Genomic DNA, 23,159 nt, shown 5'->3' on the forward strand with positions numbered 1-23,159 from the left:
CATAGTAGTCACTTATAAGCCTTTATATTGGGTTGACCAAAAAGTTCTTTCTGGATAAGATGACATGGAAAAACCCAAATGATCTTTTTGGCCAACCCACTATTTCTTTGATATCCATTGTAACTTCTCCTCTTTTATTTCTGATTTTACTTATCTGAGTTCTCCCTTTTTTTAAGTGAGTCAGGTTGAAGGTTTGTCAACTTTATCTTTTCAAAGAACCAGCTCTTAGTTTCATTAATCTTTTCTATTTTCTTTTTGGTCTCTGTTTCATTTATTTCCAATTTCATTTTTATTATTTCCTTCCTTCTACTGATTTTGGGCTTCATTTTTTTCCCCTTCTTTTTTCTAGTTTCTTTAAATGTATGGTTAGATTATTTGTGATTTTTCTTGTTTCTTGAAGTAGACCTGTATTTCTATAAACCGTTCTCTTAGTACTGATATTACATGTGTGTCAGAGATTTTGGTATGTTGTATTTTCATTTCTCTTCAGATATTTTTAAAATTCCCCTTTAATTTTTTCACTGATAAAATAGTTGTTCAATAGTTTGTTGTTTAATCTCCACATATTTATGATTTTTTCAGCTTTCTTAAAATTGATTTTTAGTTTCATACCATTGTGGTCAGAAAAGATATTTGATATAATTTCAGTCTTCTTAAATTTATTAAAGCTTGTTCTGTGCCCCAGCAGATGGTTTATCCTTGAGAACATTCTGTGTGCCCTTAAGAAATATGTTTATTCTGCAGATTTTGGATAGAATTAGTCTCTTTGGTCTAGTGTTTCATTTAAGGTTGAGTTTTCCTTGTTCTCTTTCTGTCTGTGTGATCTGTCCATTTATTGTGGGTTGTTAACATCTCCTTCTCTCACTGTGATGCTGTCAGTTTCTCCCTTTAAGTCAGTTATATGCTTTATATATTTTGTGCTCTGTTGTTAGGTGCATGTATATTAATGAATGTTTTCTAAATGAATTATACCCTTTATCATTAGTATATAATGCCCATCTTTGTCTCTTGTTAACTTTTTTGGTCTGAAGTCTGTTTTGTCTAATATGAGTATGGTTACGCCTGCTTTCTTTTGGCCGCCATTTGCTTAGAGTATCATTTTGCAGTCCCTTACTTAGAACTGAGATGAGTCTCCTAGAATCAGCATGTAGTTGGGTCTTATGTTTTAATCCATCCAGGCATTCTCTGTCTTCTGCTTGGTGAATTCAATCTATTTACATTCAGAGAGTGTGTGTGTGTGTGTTTGCCATGCTGTGTGGCATGCAGGATCTTAGTTTCCCAACCCGGCATCAAACCCATGCCCCCTGCAATGGAAGAACAGTCTTAACCACTGGACCACCAGGGAAGTTCCCATTTAGTGTGATTATTGATGTATGAGGACTTGGTATTGCCATTTATCTTTTGTTTTTTGGTTGTTCTGTAGTTCCATTGTTTCTTTTTCTTTGCATTCCTGTGCAAGGGAACGGTAGTCTTCTATGATGTTTTTCTCAGTTTTCTCTCTTTTTATGTTTTGGGTCTCTGCTCTAGATTTTTGTTTTGTGGTTGTCAATGAGGTTTGTGTAAACGTCTCAAAGATAGTCCTTTTTCTGTTGGTAGTATCTTTTTAAAAATTTTTATCTATTTATTTTCGGCTGTACTGGATCTTCGTTTCAGCTGTACTGGATCACTTCGTTGTGGTGAGTGGGGGCTACTCTGTAGCTGTGGTGTATGGGCTTCTCATTGCGATGGCTTCTCTTGTCATGGAGCACAGGCTCTAGGGCTGCACGGGCTTCGGTAGTTGCAGCACATGAGCTCAGTATGTAGCTTCTGGACTCTAGGGCACAGTCTCAGTAGTTGTGGCACACGGGTTTAGTTGCTTCACGGCATGTGGGATCTTCACAGCCCAGGGATCGAACCCATGTCTCCTGCCTAGGCAGGCAGATTCTTTATCACTGAGCCACCAGGGAAGTCCTGTTGGTAGTATCCTATCCTCCTATTCCTAGAGAGGTTGCATCTTTTTTCCTTTTTCCCTTTTATATTTTTGTTGTCACAAATATGTCTCAGCACAGAATACTATGAATTCATTAACAAATTGATGTAGCTATATTTTTTTCACCCTTTAATCTTTGCTATAATTGTTTAACAACCTGTTTTTAATGATTTGTGTTTTGTTTTAATTTGGCTATGCCAAGTCTTTGTTTCAGCATGCGGGATCTTTGTTGCCACATACTGGATATTTAGATGTGGCATGTGGGGTCTAGTTTTCTGACCAGGGATTGAACTGGGGCCCCCTGCATTCAGAGTGCAGAGTCTTAACCACTGGACCACCAATAAATTCCCAGCAACCTATTCTGATGTATAGTTACCGTTTTCTGATTCTGCTTATTAGCTTAAAATTTTTTGGACTTTTGCTTTTTCATTTCAAGTAGAAGAATTTTTTTAAGCATTTCTTGTAAAGAAAGTCTAGAGATGATATACTCCCTCAACTTCTGTTTGTCTGGGAATGCCTTTATTTCTCCATGTATCTGAATGAAACTTATGCTATATAGAGTATTATTGGCTGATAGTTTTTATCTTACAATATTTTGAGTTTGTCATTTTACTCTCTCCTGGCCAATAGAGTTTCTGCTGAGAAATCTGCTGATCACCTAGGAGGGTACCTTAGTAGGTTGCTGTCTTTTTTCCCCCTGGCTGCCTTTAAAGTTGTTTCTTTGTCATTGACTTTTGACAGTTTTAATGAGTCTTGGGGAAGGTCTTTTTAGGTGTTCTATTTGCTACATGGGCTGTATATCTAACTTCTTTCCCAGATTTGAGACAGTCTCAGCCACTCCAGTACTCTTGCCTGGAAAATCCCACGGACGGAGGTGCCTGGTGGGCTGCAGTCCATGGGGTCGCTAAGAGTCGGACACGACTGAGCGACTTCCCTTTCACTTTTCACTTTCATGCATTGGAGAAGGAAATGGCAACCCACTCCAGTGTTCTTGCCTGGAGAATCCCAGGGATGGAGGAGCCTGGTGGGCTGCCATCTATGGGGTCACACAGAGTCGGACACAACTAAAGTGACTTAGCAGCAGCAGCAGCAGCAGCTCTTACTTAGAAGCGGGCAACAGAAGATGAGATGGTTGGATGACATCACCAACTCGATGGACATGAGTCTGAGCAAGCTCTGGGAGTTGGTGATAGACAGGGAAGCCTGGCATGCTGCAGTCCATGGGGTCACAGAGTCAGACATGACTGAGTGACTGAACTGAACAGCTATTACTTCCTTAAATAAGCTGTTTCCTTCTCCTTCTCTTTTCCTTCTGGTATACCCATTGTCCTTATTTTGCCTTTCTAATGGAGTTGGATAGTTCTTGTAGTTTCTTCATTAAAAAAAAAAAAAAGACTTAGTTCTTGCTCCTCTTTCATCTGAATCATTTCTCAGTTTCTGTCTTTAAGCTCACTAATTCTCTCTTCCATATGGTCTACTCTATTTCCATTGTTTTTTAATGCCATTCTTCATATCATTTATTGAGTTCTTCAGCTTCATAACTTCTGTTTGGTTCAGAGTTTCAGTCTCTTGGATAAAATATTCCTTCTTTTCATTAATTTTTTCCTTAGTTCATTGAACTGTTTTTCTGTTTTCTTGTAGTATGTTGAGTTTCTTCCTGATAGCTATTTTGAATTCTCTATGAGACCACATAGAGATTTTAAGTGATTTTAAGTTTGGTTTCTGGAGAATTGTCATTTTCGTTTTCTGATGCTGTTACTGTGGCTTTCCATGGTGCTTGATGAATTAGTTGTTCCTTTGCTGGCATGCTTGAGGTAGTGAATACCTTTCTCATTTAGGTAAAACTTTATTTACTTTGATTCTAACTCTTCAACAGCTTGGTAATTAGAGTTCTTTCTTTTGTTTTTCAGTAGATGGCACTGCAGCACAATTTATAGCTTGGTTTCGCTGACCTGAGCTGCCTCTGGCTATATTTAATTGGCACTTTCTGCCCTCTATCACCTCTGCCAGAGGTGTCACCGGTGCCCTCATCATCTCTGCTTCTTTCCTATGGGGTTACTGGTGCCTTGATGCTGCGAGAGTAGCTGTCGTTGCTGACATCCCCACCAGGGACACCAGGATGGCAGGTCTGTCTGTCACAAGTGGGGTTGCGTGTGTTGTGGACTCTGCTGCAGCGGTGAGGGCAGGGGAGAGCCAGCTTGTGGGTGCTGTAGGATGGGACAGAGTCACGGGCACTGCTGTGGCCCTTCCAGCCTTCCTTAAGCCTGCTCTGTTCTATATTTTGCCCTCATTGTTGCCAGAATTGCTCTTGGTGAGGTCACTAATGCTCTCCTCTTGGTTAAATTTAGTGGTAAATTCTCAGGCATTCTTATATCATCCATCAGTCACATTTGGCACAATTGATCACTCTGTTCTTCTTAATACACTGACTTCACTTGACTTCCAAGATACCACACACTATTTTTTTTTTTTTTTTACTTTTTTATTTTGTATTGGAGTAAAGCCGATTAACAATGTGATAATTTCAGGTGGACAGCAAAGGGATTAAGCCATACGTATACATGTATTCGTTCTCCCCTAAAACTCCCCTCCCATCCAGGCTGGTTCATAACATTGAGAAGAGTTCCCTGTGTAATACAGTAGATCCATGTTGACACCACACTCTTTTCCTCACTGTTACTCCTTTCTGGTTTCGTCTCTTCTTGATCTGGGAAGGCCTGTTGTACATTATTGTGACAATAGCTTGCAAATACTCCCCTGCAGTCTATCGTCAGCATAGCAACTAGAGTGACTGTTTTTACACCATGCCTCTGCTTACCTCTGCAGTAGTTTCACGTATCACTCAGAGGAAAAGATGGTGTTTTTATTAGCACTTAACAATGGTAGTCAAGGCCCTGTATGATCTGCCCTCTTTGCCCTGTTCTCTCTCTGACCTTGTCTCCTTCTGTTCTTCCCCCCTCCTACTCCATTCCTCCTGCACTTGCTTCATTAATAGACCTTGAACATGCCAGGTAGGCTGCCTTTGCAACAGCTGTTTCTTTTGTCTGGGACACTCTTCCATCAGAGGCATGGCATGGCTAAATCTCTTACCTCCCTTAGGTCTTGGCTGAAATACCACCTTCTCAATGAAGCTTACTCTTGTCACTCCACTTAAATGGCCTTTATCTGTATCCCTGGCATTCTGAATTCCCTATACACCCTAATCCACTTCTTTTTTCATAGCATTTATGACTGACTTTTTTTTTTTTAATATTTATTTATTTGGCCATACCAGGTCTTAGTTGCGCATGTGGGGTGGGGTCTTCAAACTTCATGTCTGCATACAGGATATTTTAGTTGCAGCACATGGGATCTAGTTCCCTGATCTGGGCTCGAACCTGGGCCCCCTGCATTATGAGCACAGTCTTAGCCACTGGACCACCAGGGAAGTCCTTCTTTATGACTTTCTAACACACAGTTTCTTTTTAAAATACGTTTAGGTTTATGGGCTTCCCTCATTGCTTAGTTGGTAAAGAATCCGCCTGCAATGCAGGAGACCCCGGTTTGATGCCTGGGTCAGGAAGACCCCCTGGAGAAAGGATAGGCTGCCCACTTCAGTAGTCTTGGGCTTCCCTTGTGGCTCAACTGGTTAAGAATCTCCCTGCAATACAGGAGACCTGAGTTCATTCCCTGGGTTGGGAAGATTCCCTGGAGAAGGGAAAGGCTAATTACTCCAGTATTCTTTCTGGTGTGGAGAATTCCATGGACTGTATAGTCCATGGGGTCCCAAAGAGTTGGACACAACTGAGCGACTTTCACTTAGGTTTATTACTTGCTGCCACTAGATTGTAAGCTCTTTAAAAGCAGGAATTTTTATCTCTTCTGTGCATTAATATTTCCCAGTAGCCTGAAATAGTCCCTGGCACTCAGTAGCCACCCAAAAAGCATTAATTGAATGGATGAATGAACTGATTAACAGTAATAATTAACATTATTTTCTAAAATGTTTACATGTTGGAAATATATGAACGTGACATTCAGGTTTGATTCTGTGCAGGAATGGCTATTCCTACAAGGTGGCAGTTGCACTGTCTCTTTTCCTTGGATGGTTGGGAGCAGATCGATTTTACCTTGGATACCCTGCCTTGGGTGAGTGTATTTTATTAAAAAAAAAAAAATTCATGTGAAACTTGTAGGTAAATCTACCTGTTCTTAAAGATTAAATCTCTGCATACTATTAATAGTTACAGGTTCCATGTAGCTGGAGCTGAATAGTCAATGTTTTTCTATGATTACAGAGCTAGCAGTTAGCTCTGTAGTGAACTTGGGTAAAAGATACTGACTTTACTTGGTTTTTTTTTTCATCTTTATGAAAACACACACTCAAGACAGTGTAGTCATTAAGATAGTAGACTGGGGTTGTCATTGCTAGTGCTATGTACACATTGGGTATTCAATAAATGTTTTAGGAATAAATGTGTATCTTTTCCTGTCCCTCCAAAAATATTTGCCTTCTACCTGGATCTCTATCAGTGTTACTTTGGGAATAGAAACTACTTCTTTCAGGAGAAGTTGGGGTTGTAACTGCAGCAACCAGTATGAGCTGGTGTGGAGCCTGATTATTACCCCTAGCATCCCTCCCCACACCTTCCTCCTGGTTGTAATCTTTACATTTACCATAGTTACTAATGCTTCTGAAAGCTAGTTACATTTGATGATAGCTTTTGTTTAAATAATACTTTCACGTGTCTCCCCTTATTTGAGTCTTAAAACTCTGAGTTTATCATCCTGTTTAAATCTGCTTTAACAGGGAGGGAAATTGTCACCAGAGAGGTTAAAGGATTTGCTACCTCTGGAGGCCTTGCTTTATACTCTGATATATTTGTTATCATCATTGTTTTATGGATAGGGAACTTGTCATGAGATTAAGAGATTTACCCAAGGACACTCAGCTAGTGACCTGAATTTGAACCCAAATACTCTGGCTCAAGAGATCATGCTTTTTTACTGTAGTACATTGCTTCTATATTAGCCCTTCAGTGAGGAGTGTTAAAGTTTCTGAGTGCTCTGCTTTCTAGCTACCAAAGCTAATCTTATTCTTTCCATCTTGCTACCCACCAGAGATCAAAGAGGAATCTTCACTGTGAGGTTCAGTTCAGTTCATTCTCTCAGTCGTGTTCGACACTTTGCCACTCCATGGACTGAAGCACACCAGACTTCCCTGTCCATCACCACCTCCCAGAGCTGGCTCAAACTCATGTCCATTAAGTCAGTGACACCATCCAACCATTTCATCCTCTGTTGTCCCCTTCTCCTTCTGTCGTCAATCTTTCCCAGCATCAGGGTCTTATCTAATGAGTCAGTTCTTCTCATCAGGTGGCCAAACTATTAGAGCTTCAGCTTCAACATCAGTCTTTCCAATGAATATTTAGGACTGATTTCCTTTAGGTTTGACTGGTTTGATCTCCTTATAGCCTAAAGTACTTTCAAGAGTCTTATCCAATACCACAGTTCAAAAACATCAATTCTTTCGTGCTCAGCTTTCTTTAGGTCCAACTCTCACATCTGTACAGGACTACTGGAAAAACCATAGCTTGACTAGATGGACCTTTGTCGGTAAAGTAATGTCTCTGCTTTTTAATATGCTGTCTAGTTTGGTCATAGCTTTTCTTCCAAGGAGCAAGTGTCTTTTAATTTCATGGCTGCAGTCACCATCTGCAGTGATTTTGGAGCCCAAGAAAATAAAGTCTCTCACTGTTTCCACTGTTTCCCCATCTATTTGCCATGAAGTGCTGGGACCAGATGCCGTGATCTTAGTTTTTTGAATGTTGAGTTTTAAGCCAACTTTTTCACTCTCCTCTTTCACTTTCATCAGGAGGCTCTTTAGTTCTTCTTTGCTTTCTGTCATAAAGGTGTTGTCATCTGCATATCTGAGGTTATTGATATTTCTCCCTACAATTTTGATTCCAGCTTCTGCTTCATCCAGCCAGGCATTTCTCATGATGTACTCTGCATATAAGTTAAATAAGCAGGGTCACAATATACAGCCTTGACGTACTCCTTTCCTGATTTGGAACCAGTCTGTTGTTCCATGTCCGGTTCTAACTGTTGCTTCCTGACCTGCATACAGGTTTCTCAAGAAGCACGTCAGGTGGTCTGGTATTCCCATCTCTTGAAGAATTTTCCAGAGTTTGTTGTGATCCACACAGTCAAAGGCTTTGGTGTAGTCAATGAAGTAGATGTTTTTCTGGAACTCTCTCTCTTTTCTTCCTTATATAAATTTTATATCAGGATTAAATAAGGGAAATGTGTTGAGGGTGAGATTAAATTAAATTTAATAAGATCCAAACATTCCTTTAAGAAAAATTTTCTTTATAGATACTTTATGTATATAGCATTATTTCCTCTAATTGATTTATTCTCATACTTGTGCTGCTTTAGCTGAACCCTTTTTTCACCATGAAGCCTTATTTTTCTAATATTCTGTCTTTGTGGGTTTAACTGTGTTAACATCTGTGATTTCTCTTTACATGGCAATAATTGGTATATTTTGTTTTGGCCATCTATAGCATTAAAAGATTATGGATTCTCAAAAATAATAGCTCTTTTGGAGCAGTTAATGGGGGGAGAGATACTCCTTTCATGGTGATATTACTTTAAAGTGTAAATATTTTCTTATGAGAATAACAAAGTGTTGTGTGTTTTTAAGCCCCAAATTTCAAAATCTTTGGTTATTGTATTCCTTTTTTCAAGTTTGGAGTTACCAGTTTGGACTGGTGTATTATATCCACAGATCATGGGACAAATAAAGGTACAGGGATTTGTAGGTTAAACTCTTCTAAGATTTGAAAGCTCTCCTTTATTGGTATAGGCACAAAAAGAATAGAGCTACCTAATTACCAAATCATTACAGAACGCTTGGGCTTTGGCAAACAGCAGCTTCAGTATGAAATAATCTACATTCTCTAAAATGGTTACACAGAAGAGTATTTGCAAGACTCAACCTGTAATAAAGCAAAAAATACCCCCAGTTTTTTTAAACACCAAAAATTAATCTGTGTACTTTTTATTTTATACCCAAATAAATCCTTTTATTGAATTTGTATACTTTAAATGTAAAATTTAAGTTACTAAACTATAAATAAAGTACACTGAAAACATGAGCTTTTTGAATATCATCTGGCAGCAAAATCTTTTTGGAAGAATATATCTACGACAGTAATGACTTGGGATAAAAATGGATCCTTCTTGATTAGAAACATTTTTATTTGGAATTCCAAAACTTTAAAATCTAAATACATCATTTCTTTCCTTGATAAGATAAGTAAATAGGATCTGTACAAAGAGACCTAGCAACTTTTTTACTTGGATAAAAAAATCAATCTACTTTTGGTTGTTCACAAATCCCTCCCTCCATCTTTTAAAAAATTAGTTTTGGTGCACCAAATAATGAAAAACATACAAGTAATGGTTTGCATTGGTTTTTATATCAAAAAGATTGTCCTCTGTATACCGGTGCCAAATCGAATCTTGCAGACAGAGTTTTGGATGAAGTAGAAAAGAATAGCTTTACTGCTTTGCCAGACAAGGAGGGACACAACAGACTCCTGCCCTCAAGAACTATGTGTCCCAACCCAGGAGGATTTGATGAGGAGTTTTATAGCACTAGTTTCAAGGGTAGGGTTGCTGACAAGTGAGCATGTGTGCAGGGCCTGCACTCCGCTAATCTGGTCTCAGTTAATCTTGAAGAAAAGAATGTGAAGAAAAAAGTGAAAGTCACTCAGTCATGTAGACTCTTTGTGACCCCATGGACTATATAGTCTATGGAATTCTGGCCAGAATACTGGAGTGGGTACCCTTTCCCTTCTCCAGTTGATCTTCCCAACCCAGGTCTCCTGATTGCAGGCAGATTCTTTACACCAGCTGAGCCACAAGGGAAGCCCAAGAATACTGGAGTGGGTAGCTTATCTTCTTTCCAGGGGATCTTCCCAACCTAGGAATCAAACCGGGGTCTCCTGCGTTGCAGGCAAATTCTTTTTCGACTGAACTAGCAGGGAAGCCCTAATCTTGATGAGCCTCTCTGATTCCTGGCCTCTTTTGGCTTGTTGGCTGCTCCTCCCCTGATTAGCAACTGTTCACATCTGCCATTTGGAACTCAGGAAAGGTCATGGAGGCTGGATTCTCTTCCCTTCAAAAAAGAAAACAGGGACAGAAAGGGCAGGAACACCACAGGGTCCTGGTCATTTTCAGTTTTAATAAATGCTGTTTAAAGTGTCTGCTACTTAGTGTTTTTCAAGTTGATCATAGATTGTTTCTAGTTTTTTGATAGTCATACAACAAATATTCATCAAACTCTGCCATACTGTTCAAGGAACTGACTTGAATAAAACAGATGAGAACCCTGTCTTCAGGAGTTTACATGGCATAGGAAGACAGAGAATTAATGAACAAACCAAGAAATAATTTCTAATCAACACTGTGATGAGACATGTGATAGAGTTCTGGGCCTGTTGGGGGGAACAGCATGCTCGAAGAATTCTCTCAAGTGCCCTGAGATGAGAAGAACTGCAGGAAGACCACAGTTGGAAGAGGGCATCATAAGGGCAAAGGCGCTGGCACAGTTCCATTTTCTTCATAGAGTAGCAGTTCATTGAAGACAAACGTTTTTCAAACTGTTCTCTTTTCTTGGCTGTGCTGGGTCTTTATTGTTGCACGCAGGCTTTTCCAGTTGTGGTGAGTGGGGGCTGCTTTCTAGTTGTGGCTTGCAGGCTCAGTAGTTGTAGTGCGAGGGCTTAGTTGCCCAGTGGCCTGTGGAATATTCCTGGACCAGGGATCAAACACATGACCCCTACGTTGGCAGGCAAATTCTTAAGCACTGGACCACCAGAATGCGAAGTCATGTGGGCCTTAGGAAACAAAATGGTTGCCTGAGGAGGTCTTACAAATAGCTGTGAGAAGAAGAGGAGCAAAAGGCAAAGGAGAAAAGGAAAGATATATCCATCTAAATACAGAGTTCCAAAGATTAGCAAGGAGAGATAAGAAAGTCTCCCTAAGTGATCAATGCAAAGAAATAGAGAAAAACAATAGAATGGGAAAGACTAGAGATCTCGTCAAGAAAATTATAGATACCAAGGGAACATTCCATGTAAAGATGGGTGCAATAAAGGACAGAAACGGTATGGACCTAAGAGAAGCAGAAGATACTAAGATGTGGCAAGAATACACAGAAGAACTGTACAAAAAAGATCTTAATGACCCAGATAACCAAGATGGTGTGATCACTCATCTAGAGCCAGACATCCTGGAGTGCAAAGTCAAGTGGGCCTTAGGAAGCATCACTATAAACAAAGCTAGTGGAGATGATGGAATTCCAGCTGAGCTATTTCATATCCTAAAAGATGATGCTGTTAAAGTGCTTCACTCAATTTGCCAGCAAATTCAGGAAACTAAGCAGAAGCCACAGGACTGGAAAAGGTTAGTTTTCATTCCAATCCCAAAGAAAGGCAATGCCGAAGAATGCTCAAACTACTGCACAGTTGTACTCATCTCACATGCTAGCAAAGTAATGTTCAAAATTCTCCAATCCAGGCTTCAAGAGTACATGAACCATGAACTTCCAGATGTTCAAGCTGGATTTAGAAAAGGTAGAGGAACAAGAGATCAAATTGCCAACATTCGTTGGATCACAGAAAAAGCAAGAGAGTTCTAGAAAAACATCTACTTCTGCTTTATTGACTACGCCAAAGTCTTTGACTGTGTGGATCACAATAAACTGAAAAATTCTTCAAGAGATGGGAATTCTAGACCACCTGACCTGCCTCTTGAGAAATCTGTATGTAGGTCAAGAAGCAACAGTTAGAACTGGACATGGAACAACAGACTGGTTCCAAATTGGGAAAGGAGTAGGTGAAGGCTGTATATTGTCACCCGGCTTATTTAACTTATATGCAGAGTACATTATGCGAAATGCTGGGCTGGATGAAGCACAAGCTGGAATCAGTATTCCTGGGAGAAGTAGCAAAAACTTCAGATATGCAGATGACACCATCCTTATGGCCAAAAGCAAAGAAGAACTAAAGAACCTTATGATGAAAGTGAAAGAGGAGAGTGAAAAAGTTGGCTTAAAACTCAGCATTCAGAAAACTATGATCATGGCATCTGGTCCCATCACTTCATGGCAAATAGATGGGGAAACACTGGAAACAGTGAGAGACTTTATTTTCTTGGGCTCCAAAATCACTGCAGATGGTGACTGTAGCCATGAAATTAAAAGACGCTTGCTCCTTGAAAGAAAAGCTATGACCAACCTAGATAGCATATTCAAAAGCAGAGACATTACTTTGAAAACAAAGGTCCATCTAGTCAAAGGTATGGTTTTTCCAGTAGTCATGTGTGGATGTGAGAGTGGGACTATAAAGAAAGCTGAGCACCAAAGAATTGATGTTTTTGAACTATGGTGTTGGAGAAGACTCTTGAGAGTCTCTTGAACTGCAAGGAGATCCAACCAGTCAATCCTAAAGGAAATCAGTCCTGAATATTCATTGGAAAGACTATGCTGAAGCTGAAGCTCCAATACTTTGGCCACCTGATGGGAAGAACTGACTCATTGGAAAAGACCCTGATGCTGGGAAAGATTGAAGGTGGGAACAGAACAAGACGACCGAGGATGAGATGGTTAGATGGCATCACCGACTCGATGGCCATGAGTTTGAGTAGGCTCCGGGAGTTAGTGATGGACAGGGAAGCCTGGCATGCTGCAGTCCATGAGGTCACAAAGAGGTGGACACGACTGAGTGACCAAACTGAACTGGACCACCAGAGAAGTCCATGATCCATTCTTAATGTTCTTTTTATAAACAAATTGAAGGAAGGGAAACTGTGATATTTCCAAAATACTCTGTGAAGAGGAATGCAATTCAGAAATAAATGAGTGAATGGATATAATACATATACTGAATGAATGAATTTCCTTGGACAGCTATAATAAAGTACAATTAATGGAAAAAATAATTAAAGGAATTGTTGTATAAGATGGTGAATAAAAAGTTAGGGATCTTTAGGAAACAGAAAGGTTGAGAGAACTTATTCATTTCAACAAATATTGAGCATCTCCCATGTGCCAGGCAATGTTTTAGGTACTAAGGACACAGAAGTAAACAAGACAGATAAAAGACCCTTCTCTAAGGGGACTTCTATGAGACAGATGGTAAACAAATGTAAAATATGAGGTAGGTGATAAGTGTTTTGAAGAGAACCAAAAGCATTATTTTATGTAGTATCTATATTTTAATATTTTAGAAATTATTTCCAGCATGTGTTATCCCAGTACTTAGAACATTGTTCTACTGTATATCTAATACTAATGGTGGGGGGGGGGGTGGGAAATCATCTAATTTACCTACATATTTCAGTCTTACTTGTATATTTCTAAATGTGTGCCAGGAGGTGATCTCATCCATTCTTACAATTTTAGCTGGCATCTGTTTGTAGTTGATGCTTAGAACTACCCTTTCACGAAGAGTCTTGCTTCATATCATCTTTATATCTCAAATGGGATGTCTGGAGAGCAGCTCAGGTTTAAATATAGGAGAGAGATTACTCATCCCACCCTCCACCCTCAATCTGCCTCTTCTGATTTCATCATCATGTTTTTATGTTGTGTTATTATATGTCCTAGATTCTATGCTCTGTTATCATCTGTTTTAGTACTGTAGCTCTAAGGTTGGAGCCAAGGACAGAGGTGTACACAGAATTGGTGATTTTGACTATAGAGCTAATAAGAAACTTAAGATGCTTAGGAAAAATGTATAGGATAAATTGAAGATAATTAGGTTACTAATAGCATTTTGCTACTTAATTAAAAGATCGGTGTATTTTTTCCAGATTACTTTTTTATGCCTTGACAGTATTTAACTTTCTACTATAAATATATATTAAAATTTGTATCTACAGTGTATTAAGTGTACATATATAAGGGTTTAGGACTAAAAGATGTTCTGTAACTCTGTGTGCTGAGATTTAAAGATTTATTTTCTTAGGCCTTTTCTCTAAGAAATTTTGTAAGATTACATTGAGTTTTTACTTCAGATCGTATTGTTTAAGTGAATGAATCATTTTTTGTAGTTTTTCTATGTAGAGGGTCTTTTAAACTTTTCTCATATTTTTAGGTGAAGATTTGATTTTTTTTTAAGTGTTAATTTTATACTCTTGATATAAAGCATTTGTGGTATATATAATGATTTATTGGGAAATGGAAAAGTTTATTAATATTTATAAGGTTTTCCAGGTTGTAAATGACTTTACCTTCTTTTCTAGGTTTGTTAAAGTTTTGCACTGTGGGGTTTTGTGGAATTGGGAGCCTAATTGATTTCATTCTTATTTCAATGCAGGTGAGTTAGTTTCAATCTAGAAGATGAACTACTTTTACATTCAAATTTGAGTTCTGAGGTACATTTTAAGTATGTTAGAAAGCAGGTAGGAATGCTTTTTCATTTTTCTTCAGATGCTAGATCTAAAGGATCCATGGCCATGTTTTCAAGTAGCATTTTCCAACCTGTGCTCAATTAGTAGTTCTAAAAGACATAAGAACTTCTTTAAAAAGGATCTGTGCTCAAGTATGATTTGTAAATGTGAGTGCAACTGAGATACAGATTTCTTTACTGGAGAACTTCTCAGAAGCTTAAAGATTTGTATTATGAACCTCTAAGAGGGATTAAGGTTATAAATATTTCCAACTTATCGTCTCTTTTCCTGTTACAGCTGCATTGTCACTCACTGTAAAAGGATACTGGTGGGAGTCTTGTATTTACATATGAATATGTAGAGGCAGAAACAAAATTTTTTTTGCACTGGACAGGTTCTCTATACTAGTATTCTCTTGGTTGCAAATTGTAGAAACTGAAATCCAGCTAGCTGCAGCCTAAAAAGAAAACAGGAATGTCTGGGAGCGCTCTGGAAAATCCAGGAGTGGGGCTGGTATTGGACAAGAGCAAATCCATACAGTCAAATGTGCTCACCACTCTCCTCCTCTTCATCTCTGCTTCTCTGTGTTAGCCTCATTTTCTCCTGCTGCAGAGGTTTGTGGAATGCTAACCTTAAGCCTTCAAAAGTCCACCAGATATTTCCTATTAAAGTATACTGAACTGGTTGTGGTTAACTCAGGGGGATTCTTAAATTAGAGAAGAGATGAATTTATCACAACAAATGTCACAAAACAGCATTTCAGTAAGCATTTATGGCGCACCTAATGTCTCCAGCAAGTGTGTCAGTGTGTATTTAGATTATCTTCAGTTTTGCTCTTCTTTTTCATACAGTATTTCCATTCCTTAATTCTGTCTGCTTGATGTTATCCTTATGCTCTAAAAGAAAGTCAAAATCTAGGAGATTTTTGGTAACATACTGTGAGGAGGGGACCATACTGTGAGGAGGAGGCAACATATGGACCAATAAGATACCAGAATTAAACAAGGAAAATATTTGGTTTTAAAGTTGGAATTTTCCTGTCTTTATTCATAAACATATGCCTAACCAAATATCCTGCCTTCTCTGACTGTGGGACAGGCAAGCAGGCATGAAGAGGCTAAGGTTCTTCTGCACATATGCTTGGAAATGGGTTTCTCATTTAAATGAGGATCCAAGGAATTTAATGTACTATTGGGATTCTTTAAGGCATACAGAATTCATTGTCTTTAAAACCCAACCATTTAGTTAATATTTCACACTAGGTTCTTTCTTTGGTGATATCAGTGCTTTGTAGCTTTATTTATGTCAAATTATAGAGCTTATTTGTTGATTCAACCACTATTTTCTGGTACACATATACATGAACCTTTCAGAACTAATAGTTCTTTTCTTAAATATCTAGAATTGAGACTATCCCATCAACAAATTATTGAGGTAGATTTAGAATGTTTGAATTTCTACACTACGTTTCCGTAAATAAGACATTTTAATAGGGATGACCACTGTAGACTGCTTTCAGACCAGGGAAAAAATTAGTCATTTTTCAAAAGTAGCCAAATAAGATATATAGCCTTATTCTACCTGTTGTTTAATATATTTGACATGTGATGTTGACTGTATTAGTTTTAGAGAATTATTTTTTCAGTCAAGTAAGTTTTTACTATAAATATCATAAATTATGTTAATATTTTTGTCTTGGATATACTTTTTCAATTTCTCATAAACCTTTTACATTCTATCATCTTTGTTTATTCTTCTTTTCTTCTTTATTTTCTCCATCCCTAATTCTTTTCTTTTTACCATTAAATATTATTCCTCAATGAATTGCAGTGTTTTTTCTTTTGGGCTGTGATCCCAGAACTATATTGTGCATGAACTCAAGACCTATAAAAACATACTTTACTTCACAGTGTTTATAAGAAAAATCCAGGAAAATCCTCCTTAAAAAAATAGGTCTGGTTATTTCATCTTTGAACTGAAACAATATTAAGTATAATGCATATATTACTAAGGTAAGTAAGCTTTAAATATATCTATACTTACTAAAAATGCTTTCATCAGTTTATGGGTTAGTAAACTTCTGAAGTTTTTTCTTTTTTTTCTTAAAAAATATGCAAATAGCAGTGTGTGAATGAATGGTATAAAACAATACATAGAATTAATTCATTTGTTTTGTGCGTTCAACAGAGTTTAAATCAGTGATACAGTTTTTCAGTTATAGGCAACTTTGTGTATAACTGCTGTGTATATTGGAGAAGGCAATGGCACCCCACTCCAGCACTCTTGCCTGGAAAATCCCATGGACAGAGGAGCCTGGTAGGCTGCGGTCCAGGCGGTTGCTAAGAGTCGGACACAATGAGCGACTTCACTTTCACTTTCATGCATTGGAGAAGGAAATGGCAACCCACTCCAGTGTTCTTGCCTGGAGAATCCCAAGGTCGGGGGAGCCTGGTGGGCTGCCATCTATGGGTTCGCACAGAGTCGGACATGACTGAAGCGACTTAGCAGCAGCTGTGTATATAGTTATTCATAAGGCAGGTCTGAAAATTTTTAAACACTAATTTATGCAAGCAACAGTTAGAACTGGACATGGAACAACAGACTGGTTCCAAATAGGAAAAGGAGTCCATCAAGGCTGTATATTGTCACCCTGCTTATTTAACTTATATGCAGAGTACATCATGAGAAACGCTGGACTGGAAGAAACACAAGCTGGAATCAAGATTGCCGGGAGAAATATCAATAACCTCAGATAAGCAGATGACAGCACCCTTATGGCAGAAAGTGAAGAGGAACTAAAAAGCCTCTTGATGAAAGTGAAAGTGGAGAGTGAAAAAGTTGGCTTAAAGCTCAGCATTCAGAAAACGAAGATCATGGCATCCGGTCCCATCACTTCATGGGAAATAGATGGGGAAACAGTGCAAACAGTGTCAGACTTTATTTTTCTGGGCTCCAAAATCACTGCAGATGGTGACTGCAGCCATGAAATTAAAAGACGCTTACTCCTTGGAAGAAAAGTTATGACTAACCTAGATAGCATATTAAAAAGCAGAGACATTACTTTGCCAACAAAGGTCCATCTAATCAAGGCTATGGTTTTTCCTGTGGCCATATATGGATGTGAGAGTTGGACTGTGAAGAAGGCTGAGCGCCGAAGAATTGATGCTTTTGAACTGTGGTGTTGGAGAAGACTCTTGAGAGTCCCTTGGACTGCAAGGAGATCCAACCAGTCCATTCTGAAGGAGATCAGCCCTGGGATTTCTTTGGAAGGAATGATGCTAAAGCTGCAACTCCAGTACTTTGGCCACCTCATGCGAAGAGTTGACTCATTGGAAAAGACCCTGATGCTGGGAGGGATTGGGGGCAGGAGGAGAAGGGGACGACAGAGGATGAGATGGCTGGATGCCATCACTGACTCGATGGACGTGAGTCTGAGTAAACTCCGGGAGTTGGTGATGGACAGGGAGGCCTGCCGTGCTGTGATTCATGGGGTCGCAATGAGTTGGACACGACTGAGCGACTGAACTGAACTGAACTGAACTGATGCTTATATATATTCATACATATTGTGAAGGATAAATTAGGTAATTTGTTTTTTTATCAGAAAAAATATGAGAATATTTGATTTTATTTAAACCTCTTTTCTCACTCACACAATGAACATTTTTAATTACATCAAAACCACTGATGTGTCCTTCACCAACAGAAAGAAAAGAAAATTTATTCTGTTAAGTAAAGACAAGACAGCCACAAATCAGAAAGATGAAGATGGGTAGAGGGAAAATGGAAATATGTGTTGCAATGTAGAAAGTTGTTAAAATGAAGTATGTCAAGATTCTTTGTGATAATTTTAAAAAATTCATTTTCATTCCTATCAATGTTGCAGAGTAGATTTCCTTAAAAGACTATTAACTATATAAGTAGCAAAATATACAAAGCAATATAATCTCCAAGACAGTTTTAATTTTATAAATAAATTTATTAAATATTTCATTCGTTTGGCATTTAATATATGTAAGTTGGGGAGCTTCCCAGGTGGTGCAGTGGTAAAGAATCCACCTGCCAGTGCAGAAGACACAAGAAGCCTGAGTTTAATCCCTGGATCAGGAAGATTCCTTGGAGTAGGAAATGGTAGCCGCCTCCAGTGTTCTTGCCTGGAAAATTCCATGGACAGAGGAGTCTGATAGGCTACAGTCCGTGGGGTTGCAAAGAGTCAGATACAACTGAGCCACTGAATACACACACATATGTAACTCATTTTAGCACTGGGTTATATATTGTTTTTGTATTATTTTTTTTAGCTTTTACACACCAGGTTTGATTTTTCACACATAAATTCCTTGAGAAAAAATATTTTTATTAATCTCTTGTAGTACTAATAGTATGCTTAACATAGTCTCTCAAAATTTTTGCTGATTTGAGCTGAATGCAGTGTAACTTGTGAAAAGTGTGTCTTTGTGCCAATTATAGGGAAGATAGGCTAAAAATGAAAGTTTTAAAAAAGTGAGTGCTTTTCTTTAGGTCTTTAAAGTTCTAAATTTCATAGGGCACATGAGCTAATGAACAAAAATAAAAGGTGGTATGATAAAGTATAAATAGTAGGTTTTATACCATAAGTGAAAATGACTTAGCACCATTTAGGTATAAGTTGGGGTCCTTGCCCTAAAGAAACTTAGAATCTTACTCTCTCAGAAGTGTTGTGAGAATAACATCCCACTTATTATCAGAAATATCTCATTGGAGAAATTCTCTGGCAGTCCAATGGTTAGGACTCCATGCTCTCACTGCCAAGGACCTATTTGAGTCCATGATTGGGGAGCTAAAATCCCATCAGCCATGCTGGGCAGCATATATATATATATATATCTGTATATCTATCTATCTATCTATCTATCTATCTATCTATCTATCTATATATATCTCTTTGGGAACTGCAGGCTGAAAATAAAAGAAGAGTTATCTTGATTTATCTTGTCTAAATTCTTGAATTTTACTGAAATTTTAAGAGCCTAGGCTTTTCAGTTCAGAGCATAAATAAGATTCAGGTTATAGGTTCACTTTGTGTAAGCCAGTTGATTTTGTCAAAGACATAACCTGTGCCCTTACTCCATGAAATACATGGTCTTGATCAAAAGAAGGACTAAATGTGTAATCACTCTAAATCTGTTTCCACTACTGGAAGTGTTGGTCAATGTCCTTGATAGTTCACTAGCTGTAGGACAGCAATATATAAAAACTGCTGCTGCTGCTGCTAAGTTGCTTCAGTTGTGTCCGACTCTGTGCGACCCTATAGACAGCAGCCCACCAGGCTCCCCCGTCCCTGGGATTCTCCAGGCAAGAACACTGGAGTGGGTTGCCATTTCCTTCTCCAATGCATGAAAGTGAAAATTGAAAGTGAAGTCGCTCAGTCGTGTCCAACTCTCAGCGACCCCATGGACTACAGCCCACCAGGGTCCTCTGTCCATGGAAGTTTCCAGGCAAGAGTACTGGAGTGGGGTGCCATTGCCTTCTCCCATTTAAAAACTAGATACCAAATGTTCCAACAAGTTTTCTCTTATTTATTTAACTCTGGAGAGATATATTGGGGAAATGACCTGGAAAACTGAGGAAACTGATGATAATTTGGGTAGTCTCTACTTTGTCACATGATCTTAATTAGGTAGATTTCACTTAGTTCACTTACCTGTGGGCAGATTTTTATTTAGTGAATTAAAGGAATGTTCAAAAAACAAAGTAGTCCTGAGACTGAGCCCAATGATGTGTTTTCCTCAGGAGGTAGAATGCTAAATCTTATTCATTTCTTGAGGAATGATGTTTATAATGGTCATTTAGGATTAATATTAACCAGTGTTTAAGTCAAATGAAGTCAGGGGATCTGACTGTATAATTTCTGGCACTGTGTGGGAATTTTAGTGCTTAATTAAAATGTGAGTAATTAGATTTTTTAATGGTCTCATATTAAAATTAATGACATAGAAGTCAGCTCTGGACACAAACATGTAATTTAACTTTTAAGAGAATGTGAATTTACTTCTTTGGAGAATTGGGATGGACACAGGTTGCATCATTATCCTCTAATTGCAGACAGCTGTGTCATTTTACTTTCTCACCAGGTTAATAGATCTTCAGGAGATGATATGATCTTGCCAGTGTTAATATTTACATTCTTTATATGGAAGAAACTCTTAAATGAATTAGATAGTAAAATGATACATTGATAGAATTGCATGAAGTGTTTGTTTTTGTCCTTCACTCATTAATTCATCATAACATTTTAAATTCTAAGATTTTTGAGTTATCTAAGCCATCTGACTTCAACAACAAGGCAAAGCCAGTAAGTAACTAAGGGATCACATCTGTTTGATAAAGTCTAGGTTTAAAAGTACTTACTGGTAACCAAAGAATGCTCAAACTACCGCACAATTGCACTCATCTCACACACGAGTCAAGTGATGCTTAAAATTCTCCAAGCCAGGCTTCAGCAATATGTGAATTTCCAGAAGTTCAAGCTGGTTTTAGAAAAGGCAGAGGAACCAGAGATCAAATTGCCAACATCCGCTGGATCATCGAAAAAGCAAGAGAGTTCCAGAAAAACATCTATTTCTGCTTTATTGACTATGCCAAAGCCTTTGACTGTGTGGATCACAATAAACTGGAAAATTCTGAAAGAGATGGGAATACCAGACCACCTGACCTGCCTCTTGAGAAATCTGTATTCAGATCAGGAAGCAACAGTTAGAACTGGACATGGAACAACAGACTGGTTCCAAATAGGAAAAAGCATACATCAAGGCTGTATATTGTCACCTGACTTATTTAACTTTTATGCAGAGTACATCATGAGAAACACTGGGCTGGAGGAAGCACAAGCTGGAATCAAGATTGCCGGGAGAAACATCAATAACCTCAGATATGCAGATGACACCACCCTTATGGCAGAAAGTGAAGAAGAACTAAAGAGCCTCTTGATAAAACTGAAAGAGGAGAGTGAAAAAGATGGCTTAAAGCTCAACATTCAGAAAACTGAGATCATGGTATCTGCTCCCATCACTTCATGGGAAATAGATGGGGAAACAGTGGCTGACTTTATCTTTTTGGGCTCCAAAATCACTGTAGATGGTGATTGCAGCCATGAAATTAAAAGATGCTTACTCCTTGGAAGGAAAGTTATGACCAACCTAGACAACATATTAAAAAACAGAGACATTACTTTTCCAACAAAGGTCCGTCTAATCAAGGCTATGGTTTTTCCAGTGGTCATGTATGGATGTGAAAGTTGAACTATAAAGAAAGCGAGCACAGAAGAACTGATGCTTTTGAACTGTGGTGTTGGAGAAGACTCTTGAGAGTCCCTTGGACTGCAAGGAGATCCAACCAGTCCATCCTAAGGGAAATCAGTCCTGGGTGTTCATTGGAAGGACTGATATGAAGCTGAAACTCCAACACTTTGGCCACCTGATGCAAAGAGCTGACTTATTGGAAAAGACCCTGATGTTGGGAAAGATTGAGGGCAAGGAGGAGAGGGGGACGACAGAGGATAATATGGTTGGATGGCATCACTGACTCAATGGACGTGGGTTTGGGTAAACTCCAGGAGTTGGTGATGGACAGGGAAGCCTGGCCTGCTGCGGTTCATGGGGTCGTAAAGAGTTGGACATGACTTAGCGACTGAACTTAACTGAACTGGTAACCATCTTTTTTTCCTTTAACTTTTTTTTGTTAGAATGCTAATTAAATATATAAAAACAAAAATACATTTTCTAGTAACAAAATCAAAAGTTTATAAATTACAAACAAAACTACAACAATACTAAAGTTCAAATAAAGTAAGCTCTTTTCTGTGTAGTAAAAAATATATATACAATACTAAATTTGCCATTTTAACCTGTTTAAGTGTACAGTTCTTTGGCATTAATTACATTTACAGTGTTATGCAGCTGTCCCCAGTATCTATTTCATCTCCCAAAACAGAAACTCTGCATCCATTAAGCAGCAAGTCCTCTTTTCTCCATCCCCTAGTCACTGGTAACCTCCAATCAACTATATCCCAAAGAATTTGCTTGCTTTCTAGATATTTCATGTAAGTGGAATCATACACTATTTGTCCTTTTATGTCTGGTTTATTTCACTTTGCACAGTGTTTTCAAGGTTCATTGATATTGTGGCATGTATCAGAATTTCATTCCTTTTTATGGCTGAATAATAATATTCCATTGTACGTATATACCACATTTCTTTTATCCGTTCATCTGTTGGTGGACACTTGGGTTGTTTCCACATTTTGGCTGTTGTGAATAATGCTGCAGTGAATATTTGTGTACAAGTATCAGTTTAAGCCCCTGTTCAGTTCTTTGAGGGTAACTACCTAGGAGAAGATAAACTTTTATATAAAGCTAATTGAAGAAAATATCTTCATGACATTAGATGGGTTGTCTTCTTAAACAAGATCCCAGAAACCATAAAGAAAAAAATTATTTAATTTGATACATTAAAATTAAGAAATTTTAATCATTTCTAAAAAGGATACCATGGACTGACCAAGTAACAGTAGGCTGAGTTAAAGAACACTGTGGGGGATGTGGGCTCAGTTGCTCAGTCATGTCTGACTCTTTGCGACCCTATGGACTATAGCCTTCCAGGCTCCTTTTTTCGTGGGATTCTCCAGGCAAGAATACTGGAGTGGGTTGCCATTTCCGCCTTCAGGGGATCTTCCCGACCCAGGGGTCAAACCCAGGTCTCCTACATTGTC

The 23,159-nt window shown here is 38.4% G+C and overlaps 1 protein-coding gene across 1 annotated transcript in view; it reads left to right on the plus strand.

Moving 5' to 3' along the window:
* Positions 1-23,159, plus strand: part of TM2D1 (TM2 domain containing 1) — a 48,191-nt gene that overhangs the window by 18,510 nt on the left and 6,522 nt on the right. Inside the window, exons 4-5 of the mRNA XM_055585659.1 lie at positions 6,006-6,097; positions 14,264-14,337. Of these exons, the coding sequence (XP_055441634.1) occupies positions 6,006-6,097; positions 14,264-14,337 (166 nt within the window). The remainder of the gene's footprint in view (positions 1-6,005; positions 6,098-14,263; positions 14,338-23,159) is intronic.

The sequence above is a fragment of the Bubalus kerabau genome, chromosome 6, assembly GCF_029407905.1.
Source record: "Bubalus kerabau isolate K-KA32 ecotype Philippines breed swamp buffalo chromosome 6, PCC_UOA_SB_1v2, whole genome shotgun sequence".
Lineage (NCBI taxonomy): Eukaryota > Metazoa > Chordata > Mammalia > Artiodactyla > Bovidae > Bubalus > Bubalus kerabau.